General features: G+C 42.5%; 1 protein-coding gene across 1 annotated transcript in view; it reads right to left on the bottom strand.

Moving 5' to 3' along the window:
- Positions 1-13,272, bottom strand: part of LOC143641204 (alpha-1,6-mannosylglycoprotein 6-beta-N-acetylglucosaminyltransferase A-like) — a 96,525-nt gene that overhangs the window by 15,055 nt on the left and 68,198 nt on the right. The window contains 2 exon segments of the mRNA XM_077108542.1: positions 4,349-4,423; positions 11,003-11,119. Coding sequence (XP_076964657.1) covers positions 4,349-4,423; positions 11,003-11,119 — 192 coding nt within the window.

Raw genomic sequence — 13,272 nt, forward strand, 5'->3', positions numbered from 1 at the left:
CTTTTCACATGAATTCCAAGGCTCTTTACAAACCATGAGTGTGACTGACCATCCTGCACATTCACAGTCTTTATGGGGACTGGAAAATAGGGTTGAAGACAGTGTATGTGTGGCTTTCAGAAAACCCATGTGAACACTGCCTTTCCTTGTTATGTTATCTAGCTGGAGGCAAATACAAAACTTTCCTAAGAAATGCACAAGGAAAACCTTAACAAGCCTGGACACACTCAGGGAATAATTTCCCTTGATCTTCAATTACAAGGGACTTCCCCCTTGGCACTCACTACCCCTTTGCTGGAGGCAGCCTTTTAAAGTGCTCATCTCAAAGAGCATGCCACCCAATCAACATTTGTAGTATTAGCAAAGTGTTTAGGGTGGGTGCATGGAGGGAGAAGAGCAAGCACTCCTCCTAGAGCCAGGCTTCTTTTCCTCTGGGTGCCTGCACACCGGGCTGGCTGGATCCGAGGAAGGTTTCCTGTCAGTGGCTGTTCAACTGTCCACTAAAGCCTGGGGTGCTCTCGATTGCTGTCAATTGGCTTCCTCTGGTGCCTGCCACCTTGGGTAAGCATGATGGACGACCTTGAAAGTGTTCTGGGATAGAAGACCCTGTGTTCCCCTTGCAGATCACAGGGAGGACTCTGAGGCTGAGATCAGCCTAACAAGCACTGTAGCTCCCCTGGTTCACACACAGGAAGCTCCTGCTTATGGCTGCAGCCTTTTCCACCTACACCAGAGGCACATTCTCTCCATCCTCGCTGCTCTTTGAAGATACTCTGCTGGCTGTAAAAATAACCAATGCCCCAAGCTGTACAAGACTGGGACCTGGAGCTCACAGTGAGAGGCTGGAGACTCAGTTTGTGGGTCAATGGGGTCTGGTCTGGCATCGGGAGAGTATTCTGGGTCTGATAGAATTCCTGGCAAAAACTCAAACTAGTCTCCTTTATTGCCCATTTAGCAGCACTGGGAGAATGTTTTACAAGAAATTCCCTAAATACAAGATTCCTAGAAAGATTTTTCTAGAGTTCCTGGTAGCAGCATTGCTGCTCACCCTGTAGTAAATCTTCTCTTTAGCTTATCTCAGAATCAAATTTGGACCCTCCAGTTGAGCCTTGGTCTTTTCACACTGGTTCCTCCTCCGGCCTTGACTCCCATGCCACTGTGCTCTTCAGCCACACATACGAATGCATCCTAAAATTCACCGTCATTTCCTTTTTTTTTTTTTTTTTTAGGCCCTGACATCTCAACTTGGTGGGCCCTTCCCATTTTCTTTCTCACACTTTCTTTCAGGACTTACCTCCTACAAGATGCCTTCCATTACTCTTGCCATCTTTCCCATCCTTCCTGGGGGCTGAGTCACATGATCCCAAAGCACCCTGGTTCTATCACTTGTACAGAGTTTAACCTGCAGGGGTGCACTGGCTCTATAAAACCTCACCCACCCAAGGCCTTGGACTTCTCTTCTTGACTGCCTGCACAGCGCATGGCGTGCTGTACTAACAAGTAGTGACAGAGTTGATGAGAGAATCAATAAGGCAGATAAAAAAAGAGATATCTCTGGATTTCCGTGGCCAGCATATCCCTGTAGAAAAGTCTCTATGCAGAAGTGATGGGAAGGAGCAGTTTCATTAGCATGTTTTCCAGAAGAGAATTTTAGTAGTATGTTTTAGAATATTTATAATTTTAGTACCAGGCTGGTGCTGGGCGCGTGGGATTGTGAGGTGAACAAGCCAGGAGGAGCTGGTGCTAAGTAGCACTTAACAAGGACTGTTTGGGAAATGGGACCTTCCTGCTTAAAAGGAAATCTAGCATTAGACTCAATGGAGGAACTTAGACCTCAAAAGGACTGGCTGGATTCATAAGCTGACTCAGGGAGGAAAGAAGTAAAGATCTTCAAATAAACCTGGCCAAGAGACATTTATGTCTGCTGGTGACTTTCTCCTAAGAGGAGGCAGAACCAGGAAAAAAGGAAGAGAGTTTCAGAATCAGCCACAGAAATGGAGTAAGAGCTCAAGAGAGCCTCTGAGAGGGAGGGTATGGTAGGCACAGCTGTGAGGTATCAAAACCCTGTGCCAAAAGTGGTCAGTGGCTCCTCTCCAAACCTTCAGGGAGGTCCACCAGGGAGAATGTGAGAAGCTGAGCTTAGGGACACCTGCCACCTCCTGAGTCCCTAGCAAATGCTTCCAGTGCAGACTTAGCCCCACGCCAAACTGTATTGAATCTTTTTTTTTTTTTGAGAGAGAGAGAGAGAGAGAGAGAGAGAGAGAGAGAGAGAGAGAATTTTTTAATATTTATTTTTTAGTCTTTGGCGGACACAACATCTTTGTTTGTATGTGGTGCTGAGGATCAAACCCTGGCCGCACGCATGCCAGGCGAGCACGCTACCACTTGAGCCCATCCCCAGCCCCCTGTATTGAATCTTGATTGTTCCACCTGTGAGCCTCTTGCCTGGGAGTCCTGGTTCCCATTATGCAGAGAATGGAGTTATTATTGCCACCTCCTGGGGCTACTGTGAAGATTAAATGAGATGTTACCCAGTAAATAGTCCTCCCTTGTCCTCAGGGACACGTTCTGAACACCAACTGGATGCCTGAAACTGTAGATAGTACCAAACCCTATATATCTTTTCTCCTATGATAAAGTTGATTTTATAAATTAGGCAGAGCAAGAGATTAACTATAATTAAAACAATAATAACGATACACTGTAAAAGAAGTTATATGAATATTTATATGAATTATCTCTGTCTCTCAAAATATCTCACTGTAATGGTATTTCCACTTGGTATTTTGGGTTGTGGTTGACTGTGGGTAATCAAAACCTTGGAAAGTGAAACTGCAGATTGGGCGGGGGGGCTGTAGGGTACTGTGATGTGTTTCATGTGTTGGCATAGAATCTGTGTATACATGGCAGTTAGTTATGATAATGCCACCATTCTGTAGTCATGTACAGACTGAATGAGATGATGAGTTCAATGTTACACTCTCCTGGAAAAGCCTGAGAATTAGTGTATGAGATATATAATTATTAATGTGATATCACATAATTTAATATACTATAATATAGCATAACATGTTCAATAACAATACTAGGTCATATTTATTGAGCACTATGTGCAAGGCCCTGTTCCAAATACTTTCTGTGTATTAGCTTGTGTGATCTTCCCATTAGCTCAGTAAGGTCCTCTTATTATTTTTATGTTACTGAGGGAAGAAGGCACAGAGAAGCTGAGTAATGTCTGTTCAGCTCATATAACCACAGACTCGTGGTGCTAAGAGCTGAACCTAGCAGCTGGACTGGAGGGCACATCCTTTTGCAGCTCTCAAAACCTGAGATGATCAGATAGGCCATCCTGAAGCCGATGTGCCATGGTGCTCTTGCCAACAGCAGTGCCCCGCTGCCGGCCACCGTCCACCGCCTTACTTTCCTCAAACCACCAACTCTTCCTTTTGAAACTCCCACTGGGCCTTCAGTCTATTGCCTACTTAAATTTTCAACTCACAGTTTCTATTTTCAGTTGGCTCTGTTGGTCCCCCACTGGGTAAAGATCCTTTACGGCCTAGACCACTCTGCCCTGCCCTTTAAAGGGAGCCCCTTATATTTGAAATCTGGTCAAGGAGTTTAGATTCTCCTACCCACAGGGGTTCCAAGTCTGTCTATTTCTAGCTCTGGGTTGCTTTCAAAGCCCAAGGAATTAAAACATTATAAAAGGAAGGTAGTGACACTCATGGCCTTCACTTCTAAGGACACAAGCTGTAGTTTCCAAGCCCTGTTGGGGGTGGTGGAACTGTGTGCACTCTCCCCTGCTTTGGAGTTGAAGTCCTTCTTTTATCTGTTTTATATACCTAGGATTTGTTTGAAAGAGGTCTTGTGTGAAGAGATATTTGAAAAACCACTAAAAAGTCCTAAAATGCTTAGAATTACTGAGCACATACTATTAAAAGAAAGCTTAGAAAACAGTTTCAGTTCTTGCCTTTCTTGCGGGTGAGAAACAAAGGCAGGACAGACAGCTGTCTGTCTACCCCTCCTAAGTCCTTGTGATGCCCCCAGAGCCCACTTACTACACAAGCCCTGCTGGTCAGGGAAAACTCTGACCTGATCATCCTGTCTTCCCTGCTGTCAGTGTCAATGTGACCTTCCACTGTCACCAAGAACATCCCCCAATGAAAGACTGCTCCCTTGGGTGACCATGATGGTGCTGCATTTAGAATTCCAACAAGGCATTATCCAGATTCTGGAGACTTCCAAAGCAGGCAAATAACCACAGAAATATTGTGAGCTCACAACTGTTGATGAGAACCTGATGAGGGAATGGGAAGCAAGGAAAGACGGACTCTTTGACAAGACTTACTTGTTTTTCGATGAATGCATTGATTCGCTGCAACATCCCCTCACATGTGAATTCGTAGGGCATGTATGGCTCAATCTGCGGAAACAGAAGGTTCCATGAATGAGGAGAACACACAACACACACCACTTACCAGCTCTCCTAGAACCTCTCAATGCATGAGTGCCAATGCCTGCAGGCAGCCTTGGGAGAAGCTGGAAGTCACCAGTTTCCCAATGTCACCTTGTCTGCCCTAGGTGCAGTCCCTGAGCAGACTGTCTACCATCCACAAGTCTCAGATCACCCAAGAATGAAGCAGTGGCAAGAAAGCCACTGTTTTTTTTAAGCTACAGTGAAGACTATATAAGGGGAAAAGCACTAAATTTAGTGTTTGGCACACAGTAGGCACTCAACAGAAGGTGGAGATTACCACTTGCTAGCAGGTAAGCCCCCTGGGGTAAAGTTATGGCTGTGTCATTTGCACCCCTGTGTGCACACAGTGTAGGACAGGTAGGCTCTTAGCATGAATCTGTTGAATGAAGATAAGGTTACACTGCTTTGAGGAAACCACACAATGAGCTATTTATAGACCCACAACAGTGACCGGAAAACTGAGTTACAATCTTAGGTGAGGTCAGCACATATGCATGGAACTCATGGTACAAAACTGATATAAGGTCCTGAAGAGCCCAGCTAGAGGATTCTGGGAGGTCAGAGGGCGAAGCAGACTATGTTTATGAGTCCAGAGAGCCAAGACTGGGGAGTGAGGAGAGATGGCAGCTGTTCCAGGTGGAGTAGCGTGAGATTTGATGTGTAAAGACAGAGGAAGCTGCAGCTCAGGACTGTGGACCTTGGTGAGAGGACGCAGGAAAGACTCACTGATGTCACCAAAAGTCTTGAGATTTCTAAACTGAGTTGCTTGAACTTCAAGGAGGGCAGAAAACCCTGGGAGGTGCTCACTGTTGTGGGGAAGGCATTCCAATCTACACTGAGCCTGGAGGGAAGGGGAAGATAGGTGCGTCTGGATCTCCACTGCACAATGTTTGCTAGGATGCTGAGGTCTGCATCTTCAGCAGCGCACCAATCTGAGATGGGAAATTCACTTCGGAGAAAATCACCAGCTTCACAGAGCCCTTTAGCCCCTGGGGATCTCTGGGTGGGAAGGAGCACCTTCACCTCTTCCTCTTGAGTCTACACTTACCTACCTCAGATCTCTGGGGTAGAGAACAGGACAAAGTACCTGAGATCTGAGGCCTGCTAAACGTGGGACAATGGACAGAGGATATTCCTTAGTAGGCAGCCACATAGTTGGTTTCGGGACATCCTCTCCCCTTTTCTCTAAGTTTATGTTATATTTAAAATTTTAAGCCATGATTTATAAAAAATTGATAACATATCTTTATTTATACACAATTAAATGCCAGTAGTGTGTTTACAGACAACTGGATGCCAGTTTCATCACACAGGTTGGATCTCAGCCATATCTGTCCACATCTGTCTGGACAGTCAGGAGAGGCTGAGCCTCTGTAAGATCATGGACACTCTTCCACAAGAACAGAGAGGTCACCTTCCTCATCTCTAAAGAGCTCAACCTTCTTTGAAGAACATATTCTCAGCTTGTTTGTCCCCATTTCAAGCTTCTGAACCTCAGCAGGGCCATTTCTGACCTAGATATAGCTCTTCATATAAAATGTGAAATTTTCTTTTCTTTTAAAGGTATTTATTTACTGAACTCATGGATGATTCAAGAAGCTTTGTGTAACAGGCCTAGAGAAATGTCTCCTCTCAAAGGATACATAGGAACCAAAAGAAACCATTTAAGGCAGAGGACATGGCATATCTGGAATTATTTACAAGTAGACAAGTAGAATTCAGAATTAAACATACATTGGTGTTCTTCTGTCACAAGACCAAGAGATCTACTTCTTTGGCAGGAAGCACCCAATGGCGATTCTGACAATATATTCCAAAGGGCATCCATTAGAACACATAAATTAATGAATTCAAATGATTCAATGCAGTAATTACAGAAAATGGCTCTTCCTGTTCTCCCAGTCACGCCCAATTTAACCAAAGGGATGCTGACTCATTCATTGCTCTAGGGCCAATTCACTGTTTTAAAGGATATGAAGCCAGACAGTTTTCCTACAAAGGAAAAGGAAAAAAAAAAAGGAAACTGCATTCCTATGCCACTGCACTGCCAGGGAGTCCCCCTTGCCATTCCAGTGTGGATGGGTACAACCTCCTCTGCATGGGAAAGCTCTCCAGACCCTGAGCTTAGGGGACAGAGAGCAACAGCAGACCCCAGAAGTGAAAGCCATTTCATGGACTGAAGGGAAGGGACAGCCTTCTGCCTAATACACCTTCAGGAACAAGTGAAGGCCACTTTGGGGTATGAATGAAAGAGAATGCTGACCACACCCAATCCCTGAGAAACCCAAGTAGGGCCCAAAAGGGAAAAACAAGGGCCCGCTTGTGGTCATCCTCCTTTGTGGAAAAAGGCCTGTTACTCATCCAACTAAGGCCACAGGCAGGATGTTTGCAGGCTACTGGCCTGCTGGCTTGGAAAATTTCTATGAATTTTCCATCTTCTCCTCTGGACCTGCTTTCCTGTGAGATTTCCTGTGTCCACTGGTACCCCCTCACCTTTGCAAATCTTACTGCAAATTGCTTTCAAAACTCAGCTAAAGCCTGAATGGTCCCACCTAACAGGTGGCTTGACATCATCTGATGAAGACATGGTTTTAGTAGGTACCAGAAAACCAGTGTTTAAGTCTAGGTTCCTCTTTTACTAGCCATACAGTTTTAAGTTAGGGAGATCTTATATTTTCTCTGGAGGATTCCAAATATAAACTAGGTCATGTCATTGTCCTGTTCAAAATTTCCCACCATACTTAAAAATACATACTTAAATACACCATACTTAAAGAATACAATAGCCTCCTCATTGTCCCCAAGAGTGCCTATTTAAAAGCCCCATACATCTTCTAGTTTCTAAAATCTGTTTTACGGTTTCCATTGTTTCTGATGAGTAGTTGGCTGTCTTTAATATCATCATTCTTCTGAACGTAATGTTTTTCCTCCAGCTAGCTGCTTTCAAGATTTTTTCCTTTATTTGTTTCTTGCCCTTTGACTATGTGCTTTTCTTTTTGTATTTATTCCTGTTGGGGTCCACTGTGCCCTTAGCATTTGTAAATTGATTGGAAAATTCTTCATTCATTAATTGGAAAATTCTTACCCACTGCTCTTTCAGAAATTTCTTCTGTGCCAGTCTCTCCCTTTTCTCAGATTCCAACTACACCTAATTTATGCTGCTTCATTTTGTCCCAAAGATATCATGTACCCTTTTCCATTTAATTCTTTCTCTGTGTTTCAGTTTGAATAATTTCTATTGAGGAGTCTCCAACTTCATTGTTTTTTCCCCCTCTGCTTTGTACAGTCTGCTTAGAAGCCACTGAAGGAATGCATTTCTGACATTGTATTTTTTTCCTAGAATTTTTCATTTGACTTAAAAAATAGCTTCCACCTCTCTGATGAAATTCTCCATCCATTTACGTATGTTGTCCACTTTCTTCCCCAAATTGTTCAATATATTTATCATAGAACTTTTTTTCTTTCTTTGTGGGTGTTGGGGATAGAACCCAAGGGTGATCTACCACTGAGCTACATCCTGCCCTTTTTATTTTTTATGTGGACCATTAAAGGTCTTGTTAAGTTTCCTAGGCTGACCTTGAACTTGTGATCCTCCTGCCTTAGCCACCTGAGATGATGTGATTATAGGAGTACATAACCTTGCATGTTATTATAAAATTTTTAAGTTGTTATCTCATAATTCCAATATCTCGACCATCTCAAGTTCTGGTTGTGTTGATTGTTTCCTCTCTTAATGAAAGGTCATGTTTTCTTTTTCTTTTTTGGGTGTCATGTAATTTAAAAATCTTGGAATTACATATGAGAAAACACTACTACATTTCTGATCCATCTCTAACAACTTTAATGACAATAATTTTTATATTAATCTCTTTCCTTATTCCATACTCCATTACTCTTTCACAGTTTATCTTTCCTTTTATTCTATTTTGTGTTTTTTTTTAAATTATTATCTTAAAAAACTAATAAAAAAGACTTGAATTTGATTCCAGGTTTTACTAGTTACTAGTATGATCTTGCAAAACATCTTTTTAAGCCTTAATTTTCTCATCTGTATCATGGAAAATAATCCCACTTAAAATGTGAATGTAACTTTATTTGGAAATAGGGTCTTTGTAAATGTACTCAAGATGAGGTCACACTGATTTAGGGTGGACCCTAATTTATCGTAAGTAGAGGAGAAGCAGAGATACACACAGGGAGAAGCCACACTGTCATGTAGGCAGAGAATAAAGCTCAGAGACTTTAAGCCAAGTAATGCTTGAGGTTGATAGAAGCTTGGAGGGGCAAGAAAGAATACAATAGCCTCCTCATCAATGGGGGATACATTCTAATACTCCTTGTAGATGCCTAAAACTGAGGATAGTACACAAACTTTTATATAAGCACTGTGGTAGCACAATAGCTTAGCTGATAACAGATAGCTACTAAGTGACTAAACCAGGGTGGATAGTGTATATAGAATGGATACACTGGACATAAGGCTGATTCATGTCATGAGTGGGATGGAGAAAGATGGTGTGAGATCTCATCATATTATTCAGAATGGTATGCAATTTAAAATATATGACTTTTATGGAAATTTCCATTTAATATTTTTGTAACATGGATGACTATAGGTCACTGACATCATAGAAAGTAAAATTTCAGATATAAGGAACTACTGTATAGTCCAGTAGAATTGCTATATACTTCACAGTGTGCATGATCCTCTGCTGACATCTAATTTCAGACTTCAGGCCTTTAAAACTGAGAGACAACATTTCTGTTGTTCAAGCCATCAAATTGTGGTACTATGTCACACGCAACCCTAGATAACTAATACACAAGTAACTCTGGGACACAGGAAGGAAGATCCTTAAATCTCCTCAGGAATGACTCCCTGGTGGTAAAACTTTAGGTGTGGAGCAAATATTTTCAGGCAGCCCAGTATGACCACACTTCACTAGGAACTTCTATCAAATGGGTCAGTTGAGTTCGGGGACTCCTGCCTACAATTGTTGAGACTGGGTTTGGGACTACACATGTGACCATTGGGAAGCTGACAGCTATGCCAAAGCCCAATACCCAGACCATCTTCAAGGGGACAGAATATGGATAGCACATCAGAGTGCCCTTGCTCCCCTGGAGATGCTCTCAATTAACTGAAATTGGCAGGTTAGTGGGCCACCGACTTGTTATCATCCCATTCTATTTCCCAAAGGGGAAAGATGTTGTTTCAAAGAGGTAAACTGGCCATTCATCCAGGATATGTGCCCTTCTTGGATCTTTCCCTTCCACTGAACCCATGCCTTATCCATGCCATTCACAGTTTTGCTTTGAAAATTCCTACTCAAATGACAACTCAAAATGCAGCATTCACCAGAAGCGCCCCCGGCCCCTGCTCCCATCCCTAGATCTTCTGCATGTTGATTTTGGCACTGAACATCATCTGCGCTGTTAAGCATGTGTTTGTTGCTAACATCAACTCCTATCTCTGATCCAGGTAAATCACAGTGCTGAATACTAGGAATATAGCAGGCAGACATATATAGCAGGCAGACATATATGTGCTGCTTTCATGTTGCTTATAGTCTAGCAGAAACTCAGATGGTCTATTGTAAGAAATAAAAAACACTTCTTAGTGGCTAAACACTTCCTATGTGATAGACATTGTATTCAAGCACTTTGTATATGTGATCTCATTTAGTCCACTCAGGTTACCAGTCAAGTATGTAATATCAGCTCTACATTACAGAGGAGGGAACTCTACTAGTCACTGGAAGCCAAACCCAAAGTGTGTAAGTCCAGCCCACCCTCACAACACACCTGCATGATTCTCTTAAATATCACAACCAAGTGTGAAGAGTGCTCTGATAGGAGAAGCACAGGGGCAGTGTGTACCTGAGACAGTTAACTGCAGGATCAGGACAACTGAACTCATCCCAGGTGGGTGGTCAACTCCCACAGGTGGTGAGACAGCCTCACCTGTGGTTATGGAACAAGCACCCCTCCCCCTCCCCAGAGTGACTCAGACAGTTCTCACAGACAGTAAGTGCTTAATAAATGTCTACTGAATTGATGAGAAGAGTCCAGAAAAGTAAGTTATTTTACAAGAGCCTACCTAATATTTTGGTAGAAAGAAACAAATAAACAGATATTATGCAAAAACATTTCTTTCATGATTTCTTCCCCATCTCCCCCTCCCCTCTTTTGGGGTAAGGTAAAAGAAGCAGGCCCATCTTTTCAGATCTCTAAGAGTGACCTAAGTCAATCTTGGAAGCTAGCCTAGTTCAAGCCCCTCCTTCTGTGCCTGGTACACAGGAGCCATGACAGTTCAGTAGAATCCATGGCCACATGTGGACACTGGCTCTGCTTTCCATGTCACACAACATCCATGAAATCCCCAGGCCAAGTCCTACAGACTGGCTACTCTTCTAACTCCAGCTACTGTGGGAAAGTGCTATTGACTGAATCCAAGGGACTGTGATGCTTTCCACACATCAGGTCCCATCACAAATGGGGGGGAAATGGAATTAAAGAAACAACCTTCTGATTCAAAATCGCTTTCACTGCATCCTCGACTTCCTCCTGATTGTTGAGACTGACAGTCCACACATGCGGCCGGCTGATGAAAACTTCAGCATACGGATGCTGGGATGTCAGCTGGAAAAGAGGAAACAACACCTCAGTTTCACACTGATTTAAAAAAATCTTCTGGGCTAGATGAAGTGTTGTACATTTTACCGCACTGAGTTGTACTTGCGCAGGTAATAAGACACTCATCCTCTCCCTCGACAACTGAAACATCCTGTGCAAACATAGCAGTTCAGAAACAAATAGTGATGGCTGCACATCTTGAATCCCTCTTGGAAATAAGAGAATGTCACAATCTGGTGACAAGGTGGCTGTTTTAGGTGGGGTGTGTGGGTGTGCCAGGGATTGAACCTGGGACCTTGTGCATGTTAGGCAGGGGCTCTACCACCAAGCTACACTCCCAGCCCTTATAGGTGACTTTAATTCCTAATGAACATTTATGCTCAACCAAAATAAGCATAGCTCATCCATACTCACCCCTGAAAATAACCTCTTTCAAACCAGTATCTATTTTCTTGGCTAGGACAGACAGGTAAGCATAAAAAATTGCAATAAAAATCAAGGCTGCAACAGTCCCAAGAAGATGAGTAATGGTGCATACAAAAGGTGATAGAAACAGAAGTGATCCCATCAGAATAAAACAGAATCTTTAGGGTTTGGGGAATAATCATCAGCATAACATTGGGGCCTGAAATTTTTAGAAGCAATCTGTAATTGGAAAAGCAAGAAATGGCAGTTTTATCCTAAAGGAGGTTTTATTTTATAAAGCAGGGTGGTCAAAGAAGCAAAGATATATATTGACAATTCTGGGTTCTTTAAAAATCCATTCTTCAGGACAGCTAAATTTATCCCTTGATCATGCTGCCACCTCTATTCTTATACCCCTTTAAGGTAGTGGTGTAAAGGAGTGTTCTAGACATTTATGAGAATATTTTTAGTTACCACAAGAGCTGGTGCTACTCTTAGCCTGTGGGTGGGGACTAGGGATACATGACATCTAGTGAGGTCTAGGACAGACCTGCACAAGGAGGAATTGTTCAACTTCCATCATCATCATCATTTTCATCATTTTTGATAATGGGAATTGAACCAGGACCTTGTTAATGCTCTTTACCACTGATCTCCTCCTCCAGCTCAAAGAACTTCCAAATGCCCTGCTGGGCTTTTAGGTGGATTTATAGCATCTAACACTTTGATACAGTTTTAATATACAATAAATTTCCCAGGAGCATAATTACCATGTAAATCAAGAAATGTTTGTACTGTTTTATTTGGAACTTCGCCCATGAGCTGTCACCATTTTGGAAAAATCATGGCAGTGAAGTCAATGCCACTCAGGATATCAGAACTGCCAGTAAAATGTCCCCAAATTGGTCTATATTTGTAGCTATCACATTAATGGCAATTATGTATATATGTGTGATATGTGTACACACTCTTATATTTAGTTTCTCGTTCATAATGTCAATTACAAGCAAAAAAGGCTGACAACTCTTAGTTGAATGTTTTATTCCTTTTAAATACAAGTGTTCATGGTAAGAGGGAATGAAAAATCATGTCTGCTAGGATAGGTCTTGGCTACATAATATTGAAATATGTATTACTTTATTATGAATTATTTTCTTTTTATTTATTCTTCATATTCGAGTTAGGAAACTATATTTTTTTAATTATGTAGGCAGGCAGGTTACATTATTTAAGATTTTCATTTCAGGAGAAAAAAAAGATGTTATAACATGTTTATCGTAAAAGGAGGTGTTAGCTCTGGAGTGTTAAGACCTTTGCTGTGGAAGCAAAAGGTCTGGCTCTCTTTTTTCCTTTTCTCTTTAGACTCTGATATAGAGATATACTTGGAGGAGTGGATGTTCCCTCTTGCTCTCAGTCACTGGTCTTGGTAGCCTGCTGCAGCAGTGGTGTGCAAAAACATGACTAAGGACAGGAAAAATGGGCCACAAGTCATTGGGCTCCAGCTGCAGTTTTCACTGCCAGTCACTCAAGGAAATCATGTGAGGAAAGTCCAAGAAGGTTTTCCCCGCTCTGCTCCTGCTTCTCTGCCCTGGGTCAGGTCCTGCACTAGCCTTTTCAACTCTCCACCCTCCTGATGTGTGCCTTGCTCTTTTGCACACTGGGCTTTGTGGTCAGTGGAAGGCTACAGATGATATGCAGTTCCATGGAACTGGGAACACCTGTTTTTTTTTCTCTGCACATATTTGGATTCAATC

This window comes from Callospermophilus lateralis, unplaced genomic scaffold (assembly GCF_048772815.1).
Source record: "Callospermophilus lateralis isolate mCalLat2 unplaced genomic scaffold, mCalLat2.hap1 Scaffold_890, whole genome shotgun sequence".
NCBI classification, from domain to species: domain Eukaryota; kingdom Metazoa; phylum Chordata; class Mammalia; order Rodentia; family Sciuridae; genus Callospermophilus; species Callospermophilus lateralis.